The sequence below is a fragment of the Leuresthes tenuis genome, unplaced genomic scaffold (assembly GCF_036924035.1).
Source record: "Leuresthes tenuis unplaced genomic scaffold, fLeuTen1.0.hap1 SCAF_16, whole genome shotgun sequence".
In the NCBI taxonomy this organism is placed as follows: domain Eukaryota; kingdom Metazoa; phylum Chordata; class Actinopteri; order Atheriniformes; family Atherinopsidae; genus Leuresthes; species Leuresthes tenuis.
In genome coordinates this window covers 14,454,376-14,477,724 of record NW_027325370.1, presented here as the reverse complement: position 1 = coordinate 14,477,724, position 23,349 = coordinate 14,454,376, and the positions used below count along the sequence as shown (strand labels likewise).

General features: G+C 40.8%; 1 protein-coding gene across 1 annotated transcript in view; it reads left to right on the top strand.

Annotated features, from left to right (window-relative positions):
* The first annotated feature begins 1,750 nt into the window (after window positions 1-1,750).
* The window catches only part of mib2 (MIB E3 ubiquitin protein ligase 2), a 37,130-nt gene continuing 15,531 nt past the window's right edge, over window positions 1,751-23,349 (top strand). Inside the window, exons 1-12 of the mRNA XM_072366252.1 lie at window positions 1,751-1,900; window positions 7,904-8,305; window positions 9,299-9,470; window positions 17,157-17,263; window positions 18,514-18,708; window positions 18,858-19,000; window positions 19,284-19,391; window positions 19,498-19,602; window positions 20,023-20,185; window positions 20,773-20,906; window positions 22,389-22,537; window positions 23,023-23,179. Coding sequence (XP_072222353.1) covers window positions 1,870-1,900; window positions 7,904-8,305; window positions 9,299-9,470; window positions 17,157-17,263; window positions 18,514-18,708; window positions 18,858-19,000; window positions 19,284-19,391; window positions 19,498-19,602; window positions 20,023-20,185; window positions 20,773-20,906; window positions 22,389-22,537; window positions 23,023-23,179 — 1,866 coding nt within the window. The 5' untranslated portion in view covers window positions 1,751-1,869. The remainder of the gene's footprint in view (window positions 1,901-7,903; window positions 8,306-9,298; window positions 9,471-17,156; window positions 17,264-18,513; window positions 18,709-18,857; window positions 19,001-19,283; window positions 19,392-19,497; window positions 19,603-20,022; window positions 20,186-20,772; window positions 20,907-22,388; window positions 22,538-23,022; window positions 23,180-23,349) is intronic.

Sequence of the window (23,349 nt, the reverse complement as noted above, 5' to 3'; positions counted from 1 at the left end):
TCTCGGTCTCTGTTCACCCTGCTGCACATCACTATACCGACAGGTAAACCAGCTAAACAAGAAGTGCTTTATTTATGAATAGGTGGCAGTTGCAACCTCTTGCATCGGAGTGATGCTGGCCTTTAATATATGTGATGCTGCTGTTCTTCTGTCTACATACGGCAATAGATGTTCTAGTTGGTTTGAATCTTTTCAAAAGAAATGAGAAATAGAATTTCAGAGAGTTGATGATGCCAATTTTTGTTCTTTCCAGAAAGGTAGGACGATTGAGCGCAAAGGCAACAAGCGTGCAGCTGCTGTAGGTCCATGACTGTGCTACTACAAACGTGTCACATGTCGGTGCGGTCTGTAGTAAAAGCTAGAAGACATGCTAAGCAAGCAGATATCTGTTGGCCGCGTCTGCTGCTGTCACTGTTTGTGGAGCAGACCCATGATGATAAAAAAAAAAACCAACGCAGTCCCTGTCTCTACCTGCAGACACTGCATCCAGGGAGTTAGTATGTGTTGTAAAAGTTGTGCTCGTCGGTTAGCATTTTAGTCTGCAGATTCTTGACAGCAGGCGTTGCAGTGAGCTGAACCCTAAGTCTAGAGGTATTTGAGTTTATTCAAAGAGGTGACTATCACAACATTAGCCTTCATTAGGTTAAATTGATATGTTTCAGAGAAGTTAGTGCAATGAGAGTCCAATCGCAACTTTTAGTTTGACATAATGTTCTGCAACACAAGGAATGATCAAAGCTTACCCATATCACAGATGCGACAATTTCTTCTGTCAAAGTTCAGAATGAACTTGTCAGTTTGAACCCAACTGAGGAAATTGCAGATTTTTTTCCCTGTGTTGGGCCCTGAGCATTTGGACACTGATTAGATAATGTTTTTACCTGAAACTAGAGGAGTGTTTCTGTAACTTACCCAACGAGTATGTTTTTTTTCTTCTTTTTTTTCTCTCTTTTAATCAGATAAGGCATCAGGCGTGTGAAAAAAAAAAAAAAAGAAAAAAAAAAAAAGTTGAGGATCAAACTGACAAAAAGATATGTCCTGACCTGCTCACACTCAAAGTAGTGTTTGTACATGATGCTAAAACTCTACAGGTTAGTTTAGCATTAGTCACAGTGTACTTAGTGACCAACTTGACGTATTGTGAGAAGCTGTCGCTAGACTTTGAGCTGGATATTGAATTTTATCATAAAAGTGCGATCTTGCTTAAAATGATTGATGACTGTATTTATTTGAATCTTTCAAGCATTAAATGAAAAGATCCAAGTACAGCATAGATAAGGGAGGCTGCTGCAAACCTGAAGCGTAACGAACATGTAGCAGCGTGTGACTCAATATCACCTTTTCCAAATGATGCTTTACTTAAGCCGGGGCTTATTGTATAGACAGAGTCTGATAGATTTGAGTGAATCATGCTCCTTTTCCCAAGATAATAACCTTTAACACGAGACGTGATCAAAGCCTCTCCAAACTGACACGACAGTGGCCATTATTATTCAAAGTAACATATTAACCTGAAACACAGTTCTTTTTTAAGGATCAGCACTGTTCCATTGTTTACCTTGTTCAGTCAGTACCCCCCCCCCACCTCTCCCCAGATAAGACATCAGCCGTGTACAGTCCTTGAGTAACATCTGTCAGACCAAAAAAAAAAAAACCTACCAGAAAGAAAGAAAAACAGTATGTTCGCAAGCAAAGATCAAAGTTCACAGCTAACCAAATACCAAGATTGTGCCAGAAAGGGTCCACCCCCCCTGTGAGTGGGGTGACTGTACGGAGCGCTGGCGGTTTCACATGTTCCTGCTGCTCGACTCGGGATAATAGCATTACTTAGCTTGTTGTGTGACAGCAAACTGGAAAACAGCTGCTGGCATGTTCGGGAGTGGACTGAAGATCATGGGGAGTGAGTATAATAATCCACAGTGATGCAATATGATAATCCCATTAAATATACTCCAAGTGTTTCGAGGGAAGTGTGGATGCTTGTCAGTGTGTGCATTAGAGCCTCCGGGATTATGTTTACTTATATGAACTATTCTTTGAGTATTAAGTCTTAAGTCTTTTGTTGCTGTGATTAAGCTCTGAAAGAATGCTTACAGTCAATAGAGACGGGGCAAATATTTGAATTTGTCAGTGGAGTGCACTGTGAATTTGTTTTAAATGGTGTGACACTCATTTTTCGCATTCCACTCTTACAATTGCTCTTGTTAGATATATCTGCTTTTGTGTACACAGTGCTAATTTGATTTGAGACTTAAGGAAGATATAAATTGAGAACGGAGAGTTTATTGACACCCCCCCTCCCCATGCTAAAGAAATTTATCAACATGTATTATTTACTCAGGGACCCAATTGATTTTTCCTGAATTTCCTCTGCACACCAGATGTGTTCGGCATGAGCCTGTTCAAGCAGGTTTTTTTCTCATATTAAGGCTGATATATTGACGTTTGTTGGAATATAGCACATTGTTAAGTATTTATGTTGACTTAGAATGATGTTGGAAACAAAAAAAACCCTCGTTATTAGAAATTTGATCAGAATTAAGGATGTAAGCCTCTTAAACCCTGTGTCAGATGGCATTCAGCCAAGTCACACGTAGCATTTTTCTAATGGCACTGGGTCTGCCCATATCATTACTCTTAATTGTTATTATTTTTTTATTCTGAAGGGATCAAAAACCGTCAGCTTGGGTAAAGAATTACAGATGAGCAGTGGTCGTCATTTCACGAGCCTGCTCGTGTGAAACCTCTTCACCTCTGCCTCGGTTTAACCTGGAAGCGGTGTTGTCTTTGCCGTAACGTTTCTGTAGTCACGCACTGTCTTTCTGCTCTATATCTGTGGGACGTGCAATCATCACTGTTTGCTCTCACAGATCCACGGACTCGACCCCGCATTTCTCAACTCTTCTGTCCTTGTGAGGCTGGTGGGATCACAGCGCTTTATATGGCAGTGTCTAGTCCACCAGTCCACGATTTTGCATTTTTACACTGAGTACCCCTTGGTCACACGCTCACACACACACACACACACACACAAAAAAAAAAACAAATAGAGCAATTTTTGGACCAATTACTCAAGCGTTTTTTCAAATTTTAACATTATATTTTAACACGATACAACAGACATTGTATAAAATGTCACTGTAGATAAAAGTTTGAATGCTTTCCAGCAACAGAATAATCCCCTCTTTACAGAAAGGGATTTAGTTCAGAATGCTTATTTTTTTTTAACAACCTTTTTGGTTTTAAATGACTGTGTAGTAAAACTGTCGTTGCGTCTTGACGTTAAGTACATAAAACACTACATGCAACAGTTCCAAACAGGCTTTTAAGATCAATCTTGCTTAAAACCTCTGGGAATTCTGTTTTGGTGTGTTTATCTGTGCTGTGGCCAAAAGACTGTTCAGTTGTTTGTTTGAAAGAGGTCGACGCTGCCCTCACAGACCGGCTCCTCAGCAGTGTGTGTGACGGAAGCCAACCCATCTGTTATTGCAGGCAGAGAGCTGTAATCCCGCCTGTTTTAGCCCTCTGTTGCAGATTGGCAGTGACATTTCAGCAGCACAGGTGGCCTGGTCATCTCTCACACACACACACACACACACACACACACACACACACACACACACACACACACACACACACACACACACACACACACACACACATGCCCACAAACACACGGGGGGGAAAAATGTAAAAGAGAGAATGTACACTGAAGAGCGAACCCCTGGAACAACAGAGCTCAGGCTACAGCCGCCCATGTTGGGTCTAAAGAGATGATAGAAACTGTGTCATTGTGATTTGTCTTTATAGTCACATTTTCCAAACTTCAAGTTTCTTGCTAACCATGAACTGTATGTTGTTCAGAAAATAGAGCTGTCTGATTGCTTGTTGTTCCATCTTCTAGTTGTTTTTTTTTCTCGCCGCCTGGATCATTCGTGAAAATACAGAATCTTATCAGAGGTGAATAGAAGAGGTACTGCCCTGTTTTTCTCCTATTTTGTTCTTGCTGACTGTGGCGGTGAACACTAAATGTCACGTGAAGTTTTAGTGTACGCTGTTTTTATGGCAACCTTGCTTCCAGAGAGGGTTTTCAGAGAGTTACCGTTTCATGCGATAAAACAGGTGCACTGTGGACTTTATGGATATTGGGATGTTTAACGTAAGTCTGCTCTCATTTTCTCTAACAAACCTATTAAAAAGTTGTTGTATTGATCACTCACTGCTGGTAGTGACAAAGTTTTAATATTCACTGTAATTGCGCCACAGTTGCTGATGGTGGAAGACTTTCTGGTCGCGAGAAGGAACATGGGGTTCAAGAAGAAGTCATTTTCTAAATGTGTTTGCCAAGTGCTGCAGTGACCTGTGCGTTCACTATTTTTCTGGATTGTAAGTTTGTGAATTGATGTTTTTATTGAGGGAGAAGGGTCATGTCCCTCAGGGCGAAACGGTGATGTGGGAAAGAGCCTTGTGTGCGTGCAGAGTCATCCACGAAGTCTCCCATGTTCTGTCTACTTGTATAATAACGATAGGATATCAGTGTTCACACTGCTGGAACACACACTGAGGGAGCTGCAGAGTGGGTGGAGTTCGGGGTGGGTGTGTGTGTGTGTAGATTTTAAATGTAGGTGGATAGGTTAAATTTTGCAGTCAGCATCTCCAGAACAGTTTCTAAACCCAAAATGATGCTGCTCGTAGTTCTCTGCTTTTTACTCGCTCTGCTTTACCGTGTCTCGGAATGATTGAATAGGAAGGGTTATCCCTGGATTCAAAGATGGAGGCTTGTGGGTAAACTGGAGCTGATTAATGATAGTTTCAGCCATCACTTTTCCTACAGCCATCTACATGCAACATGCTGGGAGTTTCTTGTAAGCTGCCGCTGCCTTTGACACCTTCTCTGTGGACATGCTGTAATATTAGACTGTTATATTATTTTCATGTTTAAAAGAGGCAAAGCTGTCATTGTGGACAAAGAAAATGAAGGATAAGCATCCTGTTTATTCATTAATCCCCTACATCCCACATGTTTTCAAGCTTCAGCAGGGCCCGTCAGCACCACAATGACCTTGCAATCTTGATGAGTGTGTAGGTGTAATCTTAAATGCTCTCTGCAACGTTATTACAGATCAAAACCACGAAGGCGATTTTGTAAGATTACAGATAAATTTGTAAAAATATGACACTGCAGCGCAGATTATTTACTCCGTGCTCTGTGACGGACGGTGAGTTTGCTACTGCTAGTTTTGTGCAACATGGCAGAATATTTATCAGATTTTTGACGACGTGGACGACGACTTTGACTACAATGGAACGTCCTTACAGTTTTGAGCCAGAGTATACGGATGAGGAGCTCCTGGAAAGGAGGATGCAGAAGCAGAGAGAGGAAATGAGCCGTGCTGCAGCGGCGCGCCGCGATGACGTCATCTCACGAGACGCGTGTTTAGAAAGCCCCCGATAGCCCCCAATAACAGCAACACCCAGCTCTGCACTAACAGTGCAATAGTACGCGCTAATTCATTCATTCGTCTTAAAGTATTGGTGAAATAAAGACAGATAATGCCTTTTTAGAGGCTGTATTGTCTATGCCCCGTTCACTCCTGTTATATGGATATACGCGGATCTCGAGTGCTAAATAGCATCCGAAGGACGCCGACTTTCACCAAACTGTTATCAGTGAGTAGATAAACGTATTTTATGCCAGAAATAAGGTCTAGGTTTAAAAAAAACAAACAAACAAAAAAAAACTTCAAGTGACTTCCTGCACAGTTTATTATAATAGAAATGTCACACAATAGAAGTGCCGTTAATGTCTCTTCTCTCTTTCTTGGTTCTTTCTGTTGACATCTGAAAAAGTATAGAGCAATGATTTGATTTATGGTTATGAATTCAACAACACCAGTGGTAATCTGCCTGATCGTGACTGTTGGCGTAAGCCTGTTGCACGCCTGCTGATTCAGAGACGTATCCTCCGAACCTTCTCATACCTCGGTATTATTGGAGATGCAACAAGCATGCTGAAAATGATTTTAATAAAGATTGCGCTGTAAGGCAGGCCTGCTTTTTTCCCTCCAGTGAATGGTGGTGTAAGTCTATGATGAATGCTTTTACGTGGTATCTTTCAAGGTGGTTCCTGATTAGAAGTCAGCCAATTAAGACTGCATTTCATGTCACGTTCGCTTGTAGCATTTGTTTTGCTGTGCTTTAATAAGATTTAGATTTTATAGCCACTGCCTCATCTGACAAAAACACCATTCGCATTACTTAAAGACGACATCTGCTCAGTGAATTCAGAAGAAGTAGCAGAATGTCTTGAACATTTTCCTCCAACAGTCCACACAGCATCAGACGAATGTGGACAGGACAGGGGTGCAATTAAATGGCAAGGTTAAACTACTGCTGTCGTTACTAGTTGGGCTGTTTCTTCATCTTCCTGGAAAGCAGAAGTCTGTCAGCATACTTGTTGAGGGTTTTACAAGTTTCAATTGTATAATAGCATTTTGACATTTTGGTTTATTATTCTCTGTTACGACACAAAGTGTCTTGGATAATGTTGGTGTTGGTGTGATGATATGTGTGAATATGGACTTTATAGTGGGAAGTATGCATGATAAGGATGTATGCATGACTTCTTTAATTAACTGTTTTGTTTGTTTTCCTATATTCCATATGTTTAATACCTTTTTGACATTTAAAAAAAAAACAAAAAAAATACAAGCTTGAATGCAAACAGATGGTCACAATGTTGGTTCCTCTTTATAAGCTCTAGTTACACAGTCCATATATGTTCTACTGTGCTTGGCATTCACATGCCTCCAATTTTACGCAACCGTTTAATCCAATGATTAGACCCAGAAACGGGGCATTAACAAACCAGGATTGCTGCAAACTTACATAAAATCTTTCCGTGTTGGTGAAAATGGGGAAAACTACTGCAGAATATCAAAGAATATTTCAGATCTGTCACATGTGATTAATGAGTGTAATAAGATAATCACGCTCTTCAGCAGAAGATTCTTTCCATATTGCTGACTGCCGCTTCCGCATACTGTAACTGCTGCTTCCTTTAAGTATTAGTTCCTGCCTGTGACTCTCAGCAGCGTTCATTAAAACCACTGGTGCAATCAATCACATGTTTGAAATATGAGTTCTGGTTCCTCTGTCCTTGTGATTTTACCCTAACTTTGTTTCTCATTTTTATATTGAGGCTGACATATTAAATTGCAGAACTCATATGTTTGTGTAATACTCTACCAAGTGTTTAGTTCGAGTTGGAGTGATTTTGGGGAAAAAAATAGTTCCTGTTTTTTAGAATATGATTGCAAATAAGGATGTCACACGGCAAGTCTTTGTTTGCCGAATGTTTGCATCTTGCACCCAATAGTTGCTGGTTAAGTTTGATCTATTGGGGTTTAGGGTAAGAATGGCGGCGGTGATGCCAATGACTCCTGTTAAAGATGTAAGTACTAGCGTTTGTGCGTGTGTTTGTGTCAGGTCAGGGCTTGATTAGCGCAGCAGGGCATAGCAGTGGAGTTCAGCTGCTCTCTCCAGAAGTGTGCCGTGACACACTGCAAGGCCTCCAATAAATGATCCTCCAGCCAAGAAAAAACTGCTCTGAAATTAATGAGACATATGGCTTGTTGTTTAATGACTCCCTCAGCTGCCACTATCAGATGCACACAGGTTGCTTGAAGCAACACAGGTTGTGTGATTTACTTATTTAAAAGTAGTGGAATGGATCTAACATGGATCAGCTGTTTATTTGCTGGATTTGGTCTTAAAAAGCCTCTTTCAAATCGATTTTAAATGTTCGATACCCACTTACTGACCTATTTTTTTCTGTGTTCTGCTGTGTCAGCTGGACTTTTTCCCCATCTTTGATTGAACTTTCATTCTCTCTTACTTCCAGTCACCCCGGATCTGTTCCCAGAAACCACCCTGGTGCCATCTCTGCCAGCAATACCGTCGATACCGCGGTCCGGCTCTGCACCTCAAAAGCCCCGGAGGCGCAGCAGCAGCGGAAGAGACAGTGCCGCCAGGCCCCGGCCTCTGCCCTCAGCCTGTAGGCCCGGTCCCGACAGAGGCAGCATGGAGGTGGGTATGCGTGTGGTGCGTGGCCTGGACTGGAAGTGGGGGAACCAAGATGACGGTGAGGGGCATGTGGGCACTGTGGTGGAAATCGGGCGGCAGGGCAGCACTACTACCCCGGACAAGACGGTGGTGGTGCAGTGGGACAGCGGCACACGGACCAACTACCGGACTGGCTACCAGGGTTCCTATGACCTGCTGCTTTATGACAATGCTCAAATTGGTAAGCTCTCAAGACAGCAGACATACTGAAGCTTAAAGCTTCAACACTGTTTTTCAGCTTAACAAATTAAATCAAAGTCAGTTAAATCAAAGTTAAATGAAAGTTCAGGTTTTTTTGAGGATAAAATGAGGGACAAAGCTTTGACATTTCACAGTTTTTAATACTCAAGACCTGCCCCCAAAACTATTCAGTTACCATGGCAGCAGTGCAAGTTGTTGTTGTGTTCCGAAAAGGTTTGTATTAAATCAGCATTTCTGTTAAAGAACACAAACGTGAGCTATACGTCTCATACTTCATCATCATTCTTGGTTTCCAACGAGCCTTACTTCATCCGACATTCAAAACATGATACATTATAACAAGCATGTTGGTTTGAACATATCTAGTTTTTCTTTTATGACATCCAAATGAAAGACATGGAAGGAAAAGGCTCCTCGCTCACGTCTCTGTTAGCTGTGATTGTCACGTGTTTTTTCGCCGTCTTGCATATTTGTACCCGTGGCTTACTGTCTGGGCTCTTGAAGCCTTCGCCGAGCCCATTTTGAGGAGGCACGATACAATTAAGACCACCTCTTGTTATCAGCCATCCAGCTCTATTTTGGACTTGAATGACACACACACATACACATTAATGCAGGACTCATTAGCATTTTGCTCCACTTAAAGTGACTTTTTTCTGCCTGAGAAGCTTGCCCTTCAGCTGATAGAGCAAATGAAGACGAGAGATGAGGCAGTATTTTTGTCATGCTGTTTCTGCCTCAGTTTTTTGCCATCTCTTGATATTAGCAACACCAGGAAAGATGTATCCCATGAAAGTTTCTATGACTTATGTGACCTTATGCTTCATACTTAAACTTATAATAAAACTATAACTCTATAAATTATTGAGGTAGATGGTTGTAAAAAAAAGAAGAAAAAAAAAGTATTTCTTTGTACCAATCAGTTAAAAAAGAGAGACACAAACCTCCATAACCAGTTCTTCTTCTCCTTCAGGGGTGCGTCACTCCAATATCATCTGTGACAGCTGCAAGAAGCATGGTATCATGGGGATGCGATGGAAGTGTAAAGTGTGCTTCGATTACGACCTGTGCACCCAGTGTTACATGAACAACAAGCACGACCTCAGCCATGCTTTCGAGCGTTACGAAACTGCACATTCCCAGCCGTGAGTACCATGCCGCCAGTTCCCCAGCACAATTGATTCTGTTTTAAATTCTAATTGCAATTGTTGTCTGTCACATTGTGTGCACAACCTTGCACTGCTTAAATCCGATTTGACTCAAGAGTGAAAGACCTTATTAGTCTTGTTTCCTATAATTAGCTCAGTGGTCGGGTAGATCATTTTTCATTTGAATTCATTGTAATTGTTTGCTCGTAAACCAGCACAGTTAATTTTAATACTGATAAGCTAACAGGGAGCTTTGCCTATTGATTGTTGCCTATTGATATAACAATATCAAAGCAATGTTTTTTTGGCCCAAAGCCTACCTCACGAACAGCGCCACAGACTCAGGTCCAAGAGTATATATTGACCCTTTTCAACAAATATAATAAGAATAAGTTTTCTAAGCCATTGCTTTGTTTCTACAGTGTTAGAGTAGAGATGAACCAGAAAAAGGAGTGGTCCCAGTACAGGTGTGTGTAGAATTCCCTCCGTTAGCTCTCCTATAGCTGCAAGTAGCCACATAACAGTAGCTGTGTGCTAACACAGCAATAGTACGCGTTCGGTCATTCATTCGTCTTAAAGTGTTGGTGAAATAAAGACAGATAATGTCTTATTTAGAGGCTGTATCATCTTTGCGCCATTCACTCCGTTATATGGATCGCGAGTTATCTAAATAGCTTCCGAAGGACGGCGACTTTCGCCAAACTGTTCTCGGTGAGTAGATAAAGATAAGTGAGTAGATAAGGTTTAAAAATACCGGAGTTCCCCTTTAATTCCCCCCCTACTGTTCAACTTGGACTGCAGGTTCCTCTTACTTTGGTTATTGACTAATCTGATGATTAATTTCTCAGTTAACCATTAAGTTTGTGAAATGTCAGGGAATTTACTGAAACCTGTGGTAATGTAATGAAATTGCATCTTTTGTCTTGATCAAATATATTAGATTTATGATTGCATAATTCAATCGTGTATTTAGAATGTCTGAACATGATATGTACACAGGACCCAGCTACTGGCACTCCTCTGATGAAGGAGCATACCACTATTGAATGAAAGGTACAAAAAGGCAGAACTGTTGGAAAGCCAAAGGAGATGGAGCTCTTTGGAAATACAGTGCATTGATTAGTTTTGAAATCACACAATTAGGCTCCCAGGGAAAACAACATAATGTCTACAGCAGAACATGGGGGCGGTTCTATCATGCTATGGGATGGCTTTGCTGCCTCTGGCACTCTCAGTGTAGAATTTATTCAGGAATTATAAATCGTGTGTCTTAAAGCAGACTATTGAACAGAAGAGACATTAAGCAATCAAAAGTAGATGAAAATAAAAGTTGGGCTGTTTTAAACTGTCACGCAATGAGTCCTAAATAGATGACCTAAATCCCATTTAAAACCTTCAGAGGGCTGAAATCTACTGTTGATAAAAAGGACACTTGCAAACATAGACGAGCTCGAAAACAGCGGTAAACAAGTGGCAGAAACTGCAAGCTAAACGGTGAAGATGAGCTTTTCGGTGGCCACAAGTAATGTTTGGAGGCTGTTAACGAATCTTAATGACTGGTGCCAGTGATTGTATCTTTGATGCATTTTGTATTTGTATTATCTAACTATTATGTTTGTTGTTTTTCATTTTTTTAACATTAGACACTTAAAAACTCTTAGTAGAAACATGAAATTTAGGGGTTTACGTAATAACAAGATTGTACAAAGTAAAGCAGAACTTTCCCACGTTTAAGAAACCACATCAGTCATTCACTTCAATGATGTCAGCACATAGCCAGTGTCCTCCTTTGCTGCATTAAGATGCACCTTATGTCTGTCAGTACATTCTGTACGAGTATATTGTGAACCCAGTATAATATGACACTTTTTTTTTTTACAGGATGTTTTGCAGTGGTTGTTATCATAAAATTGTACTGTCCTTAAGTCAGCTTAGGCAAACCACATGTGGCCTAGATGTGGATAAATGTTTAGTGAGCCGATTCCAAGTATCTTACGTATTCAGATTAACTGGAGTGATCTCTCCCTTCAGAATCCACTCTTCTGCATCAGTTCACAGTAAAGCTCCAAACTGCCTCAGGCGTTGTCTGAATGTCAGCTGGATGGCCTGTTCTCATTTTAACGAGGTGATATGTGTGACCCAGATTTCTTCTGTAGTTCAGCCTGGTTCAGGTCCAACACAGTTCCATTTATTTTCCACAGCCTGCTGTCCAACGAATGCAGGAAATAGGTGTCTGAATCATGACTCATTATTCTTTTCAATGTGATTGAATCATCAGTTTCAGAATGTTTTTTTTTTTTTTTTTTTTACCTCAAGAGGTTGGAAACGACTGAGACCTTTATAGGATGAGTCAAAAAGTGAACATTCATAAACAGTTTTTCAGAGTTTTTAGGAAAAAAAAAAACCTCCAGTGCGGCAAAATATGTAGTAAATATTATTTATTATTTCATGTCATTTAAACTGTTTGATATACACAGCAACAGAGTTATTTTACATTTGCATTTGCACCAGCTCCAAATGTGAACCTGGTCACGACTTCCATTTTCTATGCTTTTTTTTTTGTTCTCATCTTCTGTTTTTAGTGATGCCATCCTCATCAAATGTCACAATTTCCGTTGAACATAGGTTGGAGCTTTAATCATTTTAAGGACATGTACCTTTACAACCTAAATGACATTGGCATTTAAGTGTTCCATCTATTTTTTCTAAGCCATTTGCATGAAATAGCTGCTCCACAGCACTGTGCAAGTTTTTGCTAAGTGCAGGCAAACTTAAATGGAATTACATGAGAGTCACTTTTAAGTAATTCATACTCTGGTAATGTGAACATTGAGATATTAAAGACTAATGTAGGATATCTGAAATTGCTAATAAAAAGGGGAATAAAGGAGTCCCTTCCCTTTCATTATTTTCTCTAACTTTAATGATATTTTAAAAAGAGCTCTTTCAAGCTGTTCGTCAGCAGCACGTCTGAATGGACTGAGGTTACTTATAACTCCAGAGGTTTCTATTAATTAAGGCTCTAAAAAGGATTACTTTGATTAGTCTATCATTAGTTTGTTTTTGTTGTTTTTTTTTTTTTTGTCTGAAACAGGAACAGTATATTAATGTCCATGAATGGCATAAAGACTGTGACTCAGCCAAAGTCACTCAGTCAGTCATGATGGGGATAAAATCTGTAAAATGTCACTCGTCAAAGCGTTGTAGAAAGCGTTGTTGATCCTTTACAACTCTTACACTAGCTGCTCACAACAACACATGACATATTTAATTATTTATTGAACAAAAATCAAATGCAGAAATGGTCTGTGACAAAGTAAGTACATACTTACTTAAAGGGTTAGTAGCAGCCAGATGCTGCTACTCAGATGAACTGATCATCAGCAAGTGTGAGCACCTCTAAAAAGCAGAGGTTTTCTGAACTGGAGCATTCAGGTGTGTGTTATCAGCAATTATCTTAGATAAGCAATCTTTGCTGCCCATTAATCTTAGAAGGCCATTTCCACACAATGTGGTGTCCATCATTCTTCAGTGAGAAGGATTATTTACAAGTGAAAAACATTCCAGAAAGTTGTCAATCTTCCAAAGAGTGGACATCCCAGAAAGTTCACTTTAAGTTCGGTGTAGTACACCGTGTAAAGCTCAGAGAAACTTAAAAAAATCTCCAAGAGCTACATCTCCAACTCTACAGGCCTCAGTTCCCATCTTAAATGTTAAAGTTCATGACAGCACAATTACAAAAAGACTGAGCGAGTGTGGCTTGTTTTAAAGGGTTGCAGGCGGCACAGCTTCTAAAAGTTTAATCTAAGCAAACCACAAGACTTCTAGAACAATGTCCTTTTGGACAGATGAGACCAGCAGAAAAAAAACAAACGCAGCATATCAGCACAAACGCCTCATACCGACTGTCAAGCACAGTGGTGGAGGGAGGATCATTTCAATTTGTTTTGCAGCCACAGGACCTGCACACCTAGCAGTCATTGAGTTGATCGTGAACTCCTGTGTACCAAAGTATTCTTGGGTCAAATGTGAGGCCATCTGTCTGACAGCTGAAGCTTGATTGAAACTGGGTCATCAGCAGGAAATGATCCTATAAACAGCAGCACATCTACAACAGTAGTCTGAAAAAGAAAAGAATACTTTTCACACACTGCTACTGAATTTAGGCTCAGTCTTAAACACAAACTAAAGAAGAAGGTGTACTTTCTTTTTCATATGACTGAGCAAACCATGTTCTTTCACTAATGTCTGGTTGGATTCAGATTTCACTGACGGGGTCAACTTTTCTTAAAAAAGCTTTTTTTTTTTTTTTTACAAGAAATAAGTGTAATTGTAATGATTCATAATAACTTGTTAAGCTAGTGCCAAGTTTTCTACCGTGTTCATAGTTTTAAGGATTCAGGTCCATAGAAGACACTGTACTTATATAGTTTGTGTTCTGGGTAGCTCTCAGAGTTCTATATTTAGTCAAGATTCATATGTTGAATGCTGATTATATTGATGAATGGCAGCCCCTGACAAAGCATTCCAGTGCAGATTGTGCCAGACTGGAAAGACAAATGCATGAAAAGAGAGCTCTTGATCGGTATTTATCGGTCTTTGCTGCTCGTAATATTGCTAAGTTTATTAATGTGCAACATTCAGTCTCTGTTTTTTTTCTCTAAATGCTTTTGTCAAAAAACTTCTTTGTATAATTTGATGGAAACAGCCTTTTAAAGCCCCCTCTTTTCTTGTTGAACAGATGAAACAGAGGAGCAGGCCTAACACACAGTGCTTCTGTATTTCCAGATCACATTGACCCAGATTTCCCTGACAGTATTTCAAAAGACTAACTTAGAATCTGGCAGTCAACGGAGACACTGATATTTGCCTGAACTGTCGAATTCATCTCGGTTTCATAATGCGTGTGACTTAACATAGTGCCAGCAATGATTTATTTGAGGACACTGAAGTTTGGATGTAGTGTTGTTAAACCAGACTCTTATGTGGGCCAAATATTTGATACTTTCGATGCAACTTAGCTGAGTTTATCGATATTTAATTTATGGACATTCTATTGAAATACGTTTTTGTAGTGTCCTGAGGGGACAGTAGGACATGGTCAACGCTGTAAAATGCTGCTGCATGCTGCTGCATGCTGACACTCGTATAGCACCATCACAAACATGTTGTGAGACCTGAGCCGGATATACAGTGTGTTCCATTGTAATTACATCAGATTTAACTGGATTAGCATGCTGTCATTCTCAGATATGCAGATAAGCAATTACAGCTTCATAGAAGACATTTATTAGGTAATAACTGTTGGACCTTGTACAACTCAAGGTAGAAGAATAGCCGTTATTGTATTTTTTTGTGATCATAAGAAAAAAATGATTAAATGCCCAGCATGTGGCTGTGAATGTGCAGCATGTGACTTTTACCATGGAATGTAATTTGTGCTTTGGGTAGCTCTCAGAGTTGTGTATCATATCAAGATTTATATGTTGAATAGTACATTGAAACATCTGCGTTGATGCATCTTAATGTTCTGGCCAGCATATGTGTATACCATCTGTTTACAAGAAGGTGATTGGTATGTAGCTGGTTAATCGGCTCTTCCTTACACAAACAACACGCAGTTCCAGGGAGCGTATCAGGTCAAGTCAGTGCATAATCCTTTCTTTGCACTTCAAGCTACTCAGCTCCCACCTCACCTCCTCCATTTTCCATCCAGTGGTCATGTTGAAGGTGCATCAAAACTGCACCCAGCAGTGCCCATAAAGTTTACACCTAAATATGACTCTCGGGTCGAGTTGGGACTCCTCCGCTCATTTCTTTTTGTCTGTGGTGTATCTGTATTGGTTTACATACTTCTTTTACACTTCCACCCCTATCGCGAAACAGTTTTTTTCCTCTGCAGGAAAATTGAGTTCAACTTAATGTATTTCAGCATGAATTTGGGTTATTTCCAAAGCTGGAACAAGCACATGATGTCCGGCCAACACAAAGACGACATTTTAAATGACATTTTAAACTGACTTTGAGGTGAAAGTGTTGTTCACACCTCTCGACCTGTTATTCTGACTTGGGTAGCTTCACTGTTCTGTTGACTACTGGTTGTGTTTTGAATTTCTGTTGTTTGTATTGTATTGCTTTTGCTTGAAAGAGTGTGGCTAACAGTGTGTGACTGTTGATCCTGCCTGTATATCAGAAGGTGAAGGTCTTTTGACTTGATCCTGTCTGCGAGCAGGGCTGACATTTGGCCCGGCAGGATTAGAAATCTTGATCCCTTGGAAAGATGCTGCAATGAGAAACAAACGTCAGACTCTGAGGTCATGTTACTCTGCCACAGAACTGGGACGTCTGTCACTTTACATCCTCTCTAAGCTTTAAATAACCTTGGCTCAAGTTTTAGGAAATGCTTCCTCACTTAATTAGCTGGCTTCACTGTCATAAACAGGGATATTCTCATTAGTGCTTCAGTCAGTTCAGTCTTGTAAACAATCTGATTTGTACCAGTAGAACATAGCCACAGCTTGTTACATTTCCTTAAAATTATGAATTATCAATACTATAATTTCTACCCAAATAATACTGTCTTGCTAAAACTGTTGTATATTTGTCCATTTTTTTTCAAATAATCAAAATCAGCCACACCATTAGATCCACAAATCGTTACGTACCAACATTATGTGTCTGCCCTTTGACTTGTCCTCACATGGCTTGCTTTCTGATCTCTCTGCTGTCTAGGATTAGGCTCAAATCTCTGCTCAAACACACACCACTCTGAGTGCAGACCTGTTCAAGTTCCGTCCCACACTGAGATTTACTGTTAGTTGGCTTTACAAGCCAAATGTAAGACTTCTTCCTGCTGGAGAACCTGAAAGTATGACCTGCAAAACAGGAGCATCGGAGAGACATAATGGAGCAACAGAGTCTCTATGAGGCTCCTTAAGACAGAGAGCTCTCATGAGGCTCTTTTCCTTTTCATAACTTTGGATTTTCAATGATTCTTAAATCTGTCAAAAAGCCATTTGGCTGAAATGGAAGCTGGGGCTTGATTTTTGTCAAGAAGTATGGGAATAGGTAGCTCCTTTGCACCAAGATCTGATCAAATCTTCACAATAAGGTATGTCTGATTTTGAGGATATAACCTGTCTCTAAATCTGTGATAACAGTCAGTGAATTGTACCTGAATCCCTTTGGCATAAAAGTTGTATAATCTAGGATATTTTACTAATTTCTCAGCCACTTTGTGAGTAACTACAACACAGCAGACATTGTTACGCATTGGTGGTTTGATATGATTATTGATGTGTGCAAAGACTTTGATTTTCAAACTGAACATTAGGACTTTAAAGGTCATACTGTTATGCTGCGAATAACCAGGATCAGTAGATCAATCTCACTGGGTTACGCTTGTATGGCTGTGATGGTCTCCAAACAAACCCAGTGATCCACATGTTCATTGTTGACACTATTGATATAACCAGATGGCACCATGATAAAAAAAAAAAAAAGAGGACACAGAAAACAGTTTTTTTCCATGTATGTGTGTGTTTTTTGGGACATTTTCCAGCTTTAGCTTGACACAGTTCTAATACCTTTTTTGTTAATTAGGACGTCTTGTGTTCAAGGCTGCATAGCATAAATGGTCCGCCGGGCAGTTTGTTCAGCTGCGTCTCCATATTTTTATCACAGAGTGAGCTTGACACCGAGGCAGAACCTCCCGCGGATCATCCTTAAAGGAATATTTCAGGGGGTTAAAGTCGTTCGTGGACCAGACTGGGACTGGGGCAATCAAGACGGTGAGTGGTGTGTATTTGTGTGTGTGTGGTGGGGGGGATTGTTCATACCACTAACATCGCACTACTAACTCAGCAAGCCCTCTTCTTTTATGAACATGGAACTATATGTGTCACCATCCTAAAGCCATAATAAGATTGTAACCTCACGACTCATTAACCTTGAATCATGTTGCTGTTGTGTGTCTGTGTGCACTTCCATTGCCAGTGAGTCATCTGAGTCTGTCCCACAGATGTTCCCGCCTGTTTGTGTCAGTGTCTTTATTGGGCTGTTGTTTCATAACAAGTATGTTCTCTGCATCTCCTTTACCATCCCTGTTAGTGGCATAAACTGAAATGCTTCTTCGCTGAAACTCTTGAGAATTGTGTGTTAATTGCTTCCATGTATGTCTGCAGTTTTGCATTTGTGTGACAAAATGAGTCTTCACTGTTTTGGAAAAATGTCATTTTTTGTTTCAAATTCTGACAGCTAAAATCTTAATTGAAAACAATCTTCCATCTCAGTGGGCTAAAATAACGCCCATGAATGTTGCCTTTATTGAAAAACTCTATGTTTGCTGGTCTGAGTTGACTTTTGTTAGAGCAGCAACGCTTCCCTCTCTCGTCAAGAATGAATGAGTCAAAATGTCCTTTCGGTGTCTTTGAAATCGCCGCACTGGGGTTTTAGTTCAGTCGTTCATCAGGTTTAATTGTGTATGCGACAAGTACACTTGGGACATTCTGACTATGCTCAGATTCCCTCAGTCCGCCATGAGGCTGTACAGATCACTGGTTTGGTCGGGGTTGTTTGGCAGTGAAGCAGCTTTAATGGATTAACAGGATTTCCAGGCATCAGACAGGGTGTGCGCTAATGCTGTGCTTTGGAAATGTTTATTGCTTCTCAGTAATTCTCACATTGCTCTTTCTTACAACTTTATCAATAAATGCCAGTTGTGGGGTTTTTTTTGTGTCAGATTTATAGAGAAACTCTGACTGTAGGAATTGGAAGTGAATGACTTTGACACTTGGCGGCTCAAGTCTAAAAAAGGGAAAATGGGTCTCTCATACACTCATGTGTCTGTTTTGTTTTTTTGTTTTTTTTTACATGCTCATCTGTTCATCAAATAAACAGCTCACCATCTATCAAAAAATGTTTCTACCTTTAATGGGTTGATTTTCCTTTTACTGTGTTTTTCCCCTCTTCTCGTAGACTTATGCATTGTCGTTTCTTGCATATTTTGTGTGTGTTTGTTTCCGTGTATTTATGTGTGTAGGTGGGGAGGGTAAGGTTGGGAAGGTAGTGGATATTCGTGGCTGGGACACAGAGTCTGGACGCAGTGTGGCTAGCGTCACGTGGTCTAATGGCACCACCAATGTCTACCGAATGGGCCACAAGGGAAAAGTAGACCTCAAGTATGTGTCAGACGGCCAAGGAGGCTTCTATTACAAAGATCACCTACCTAAGCTCGGTAAGGGTGTCCTGCTGTATAACATTTCTTGTTCTTGTAGATATAGTTGACTGTAGAAAATACGAACAGGCTAACTTGTTTTCAATATTAACGTGGAAAACCAGCTAAATGTGGGTCCTCTTTCTTGATGCTGGTGCCCCTCCATCCAGGAGAGCACGCAGAGCTGCAGCGGCAGGAGAGTGCTGATGGCCACTCCTTCCAGCAGGGCGATAAGGTCAAATGTCTCTTAGAGGTGGACATCCTTCGACAGATGCAGGAGGGACATGGAGGGTGGAACCCCAAAATGGCCGAGGTAAGAAAACCTTCCCCACTGTAAGAAAGATAAATAACACAAAAGCTCATAACAATAGGCAGCTTCACTTAACTCTGCTGACTTCATTTCGAAACAATTGCAAAAAACGTGCCTCCGGAACTTGACGTTTAGAATAATCGTATAAGTGGCTTGGATGGATGTTCCAGCAGAATGAAACGAAACGGAGCATCCAACTTTCGAATCACAGCTAATGAAAGGAACATTGAGGTCACAGCCATGCTGAGAGGAGACCCAGAGTGAAACAGCCTATTTGTGTTTGCAGTACATTTGCAGGATCGGGACAGTTCATAGAATCACTGACCGAGGAGACGTCAGAGTCCAGTACAGCAACAATATCCGCTGGACTTTCCATCCGGGGGCACTGACAAAGGTACTGATTTGCTGAAGATCTTACATTGTTCTTATCTTTAGTTTGTTTTCAGCTGAATTGAATTTTTACGAATTTGTTGATAATCGTCTGCCTTTGTTTCTGCAAGGTGAACACTTTTGGAGTTGGTGAACTTGTAAGAGTGTTGGATGAGATGGAGACCGTGAAGAGACTGCAAGCTGGCCATGGAGAGTGGACAGACAGCATGACTCCCGTATGCTTGTTTCGAACATGATAATGCTAAACTTTCAATATTTGAAAAGAAGTTGCAGATTTTTCTTGACTCTGTAGTTATATATGTGAATCTGCAGCTTGACTATCCCACCTCTTTCCATCATCAGGCTACACCGTGTCTGTGTGCGAGATATTAACAATGTCACGCACTAAATTAAATCTTTAATTTGACCGGCAATCCTCTGAATTAAGACTTACTTTCAATGTAGTAATTGGTTTTACACCAGGAGCTAATGGAGTTTAGTGACTTCCTCAAATGTTGCCTAACTGATTACCTAAAAGAGGGACAAAAACATGGAAGGCATGGAATAAATCATGGTTGATTTGTTTATTTTTCCCTTGTCATCCTTTACTCATCTATCCTTGCCATTATCTACTTGACTTACTCCTTTTTCTGTAGGTGCTTGGCCAGGTTGGGAAGGTGTTGAAAGTATATGCAGATGGTGACCTGCGGGTGGCATTTGGAGGCCAGACGTGGACGTTCAATCCAGCCTGCCTCTCGGCCCAGCCTGCAGAGGTGGATGCTAACCTCATGACAGCCGAGAACCCCAACGAATCTGGAAGTAAGGCCTCTGCCGGGACCTGGGGGCTCATCTCTAACGCTGCAGCACCAGCTTTAACTCCTCCGTGCATTTTTTCTTCCTTCCCTCCACCCATTCCAGCTCCCTCTCTGCTATGCATGCTTTCTCATACATGCGGCTAAATGCATTAATGACCCTTCTTTCCTCCATCAGTGTGTGGACGTTGCGTCCAAAGTGCTCTTCTCTGTAGCATGTCGTGATCCAGCATGCTGACAGCGAGAGGCTTTGGCACCTCAGCAGATATTTGTCATCATGTCAGAAGTTCTCAGCAGTCTCTTAATCATGACATATTCTGTTATGTTTTCACTTCAGTGGATGGAAGGGTGACAACGGAGTGTTGTGTGTGCATGTGTGTGATCAGATTCTGCTGCATGGAGGGACATTTTGACTCATTCCTGTGTTTCTGTTCAGTACAGCTTTGACAAATCTATTAGCCACTTTGACATTTTGTCCTTTACAAGGCTTTTGTGGTTACCACCGGACCAAAAAAAGCTAATTCTTTTTATCTTTCTTGTTTGTCCCCTTTCCCCAACCTACCCCCACTCCTCCCCATCTGTGCCTCTGTTCAGGTACTGTCATCTCAGTGTTGGAGAAGCTGCTGTCTCAGTCTACAGAGCAGGACAATCCCAGCCGGCTGGTCATAGAGGCTGCACACGGCAGTGCCAACAAAGTGCGAGAGCTGGTGCAGAAGTATCCTGACAAGGTTAGTGCAGAGCTCCTTCTTTTTGCTGCAGTCCACTGTCTGTTCCAAAAACTCTTTCCACCAGGGGACCAAAAGTAGGGGTGGGGGATTTTGGGGTTCAGATTGACTTGTTTCGCCAAATAAGGCAATACTGTATGTTGACATTCAATAGGGATAAAATTATTAACTCAGTATACGATTATAACTAATCACAGCACAAAAAGCAGAGGTTTTAGTCAATTTTGTTCTTTATTTGATAAATGCTAGATGATAGATAAAGATAGATACATGTAAATACACAAAATTACTCATCCGCATTTAACCCACACACACATGGTCACACACTCATGGAGACAGACGCCATATACACTGGCGAGGTCAGCCATTCACGGGGGTGCGGTGCCTTGTTTAAGGGCACCTCGGCCGTGGCAAGGAGGTGGACTGCCCCCCCCCTCCAGCTGTCAGTTTACCAAATCTTTGAGCGGTGAGAGTGGGAATCGAACTGCTAACATTCCAGTTATTGGACGACCCATTCTAACCACTGAGATTAGTTCGTTACATGAATTATTGTCTCACACATTAACACTAAAATGTCTTGTGACATAGAACGTGTGGGTGAAAGAGATTTGCGGTTTAGTTTAGGGACAAGCAGGTCATACATATTTACTGTTTCCCTTTTCTTTGCTGTTGGCCATCTGTAGTCAACCAGTCAATCAAAAAAACAATACAGGGGTATACTGATAAATTTTGATAAAAAAACATCTTAATTCTGTCTGGATGTTGTAGCAAAAGCTAGAATTTAAAAGCTTATAGACGGCAGAAAGATAGTGATTGATAAGTGTGTGACAGCAAGACCACATGGAATTCACCAGCCGCATAAGATATACTAACAGTGTTTTATTATGTTCCTCCATCATTGACGAGGAAGGCTGTATCCCTATTTTCTACAGAGCAGTTTTTGTTTACAATGATAATGACTTTCCAGCAATTAGCAAGGCTAAGTTCCTCAGAATTCTGGCTATTTTTGTTATCTGTCTGACAAATCTTTTTTCTTTATGTTGCAACCACATTGTCTTGTTCAGTTAGCTTGGTAGCTCTCAGTCATTACTAAGACATTTTTATAAACCAACTTTAATATGACTCACATTTGCCAAGATGATTGCCAAATGACTGTATATATATATATATATTGTATATGTATGTTAAGTATATATTAGTATTTAATGTATATTATTCTCAAAGATACAGTTTCTTTTTATAACCATAAGAAAAGTGATCACTTGTCACACAGTGACTCAGAGGGAATTTAGTTGTTGTCGTACTGACGGCAGTTCCACTCTGCAAAGACAATACCGCTTATTGGGATTATGTCTATCACGTGTACGATGGACGTGGTTGTTGTTCGTGTGCAGATTATTTCCTGCCAGTCTGTGTTGAGCTCTGCGAGTGTTCAGGCAACTTCTTACTCTGATGAATATTCAAAGATGTCTGTATTCCTGGCAGGTGGATATCAAGAACCAGGGCAAGACTGCACTGCAGGTCGCGGCTCACCAAGGCCACATGGAGGTGGTGAAAGCCCTGCTGCAGGCCAACAGCTCGGTTGAGGTCAAGGATGAAGACGGAGACACAGCATTGCACTACACTGCCTTTGGGTGAGGAAGCACATGCAGTTTTCCTGCACAGACATGTGTGTGGGACACACTGCGCACGAGTAACCCAACAGGAACAGCTGTTGGAAGAACCTTGTGACTGGCAGATGTGTTGTTAAACTCCTGTTTGGTTCCCTTCTGATAATGTGATAATCTGTTCACAGAAGTGACTGCAAGTTTTATCTTCTTCTCTCACCACATTAACTCAGTGTGCTCAGCGAGTCAGCATTTGATAAAGACTAAAACTTGTTTAAAATCATTTTTACTTGTGGCAGTTGTTCAAACAAAACAAAAAAAACATTTCAAAAGGATATTAGTGGAAATTGGAAAGCAACCCGTGATTTTTATCTTGCTGATTGGTTTTCAGTCCCTCACAGTATATACCGGTTTGAAGTGGTTTGAATTACATCACTTTGTTGACAGTTTTGGTCAATAGTGAATGAGTTTGAGTTTTTTTTGTTTCTTTCTTTCTTTCTTTTGTGGTTTAGCAATCAGGCTGAGATTGCACGGCTGCTGTTAAACAAAGGTGCAAATGTCAACCTCCTGAACAACTCCATGTGCACTGCACTGCACATCGCTGTCAACAAGGGCTTCACTGACGTTGTGCGAGTGCTGACTGAACATTCGGCTGACGTCAATCTCCAGGTGAGAGGACGTAGTTTGCTTAATGGTGCACGCCATTGGCTTTTTCTGCTGTTCAGATTCAAGCCTCATTTTTTCATTTGTTTTATTCTTGAGTTTTTTACTGTTCCTTTTCTCTCCTTAAAGGTAATTTTAACTGTATCAAATGGACTAATTCATCATAAGGAAAAAAA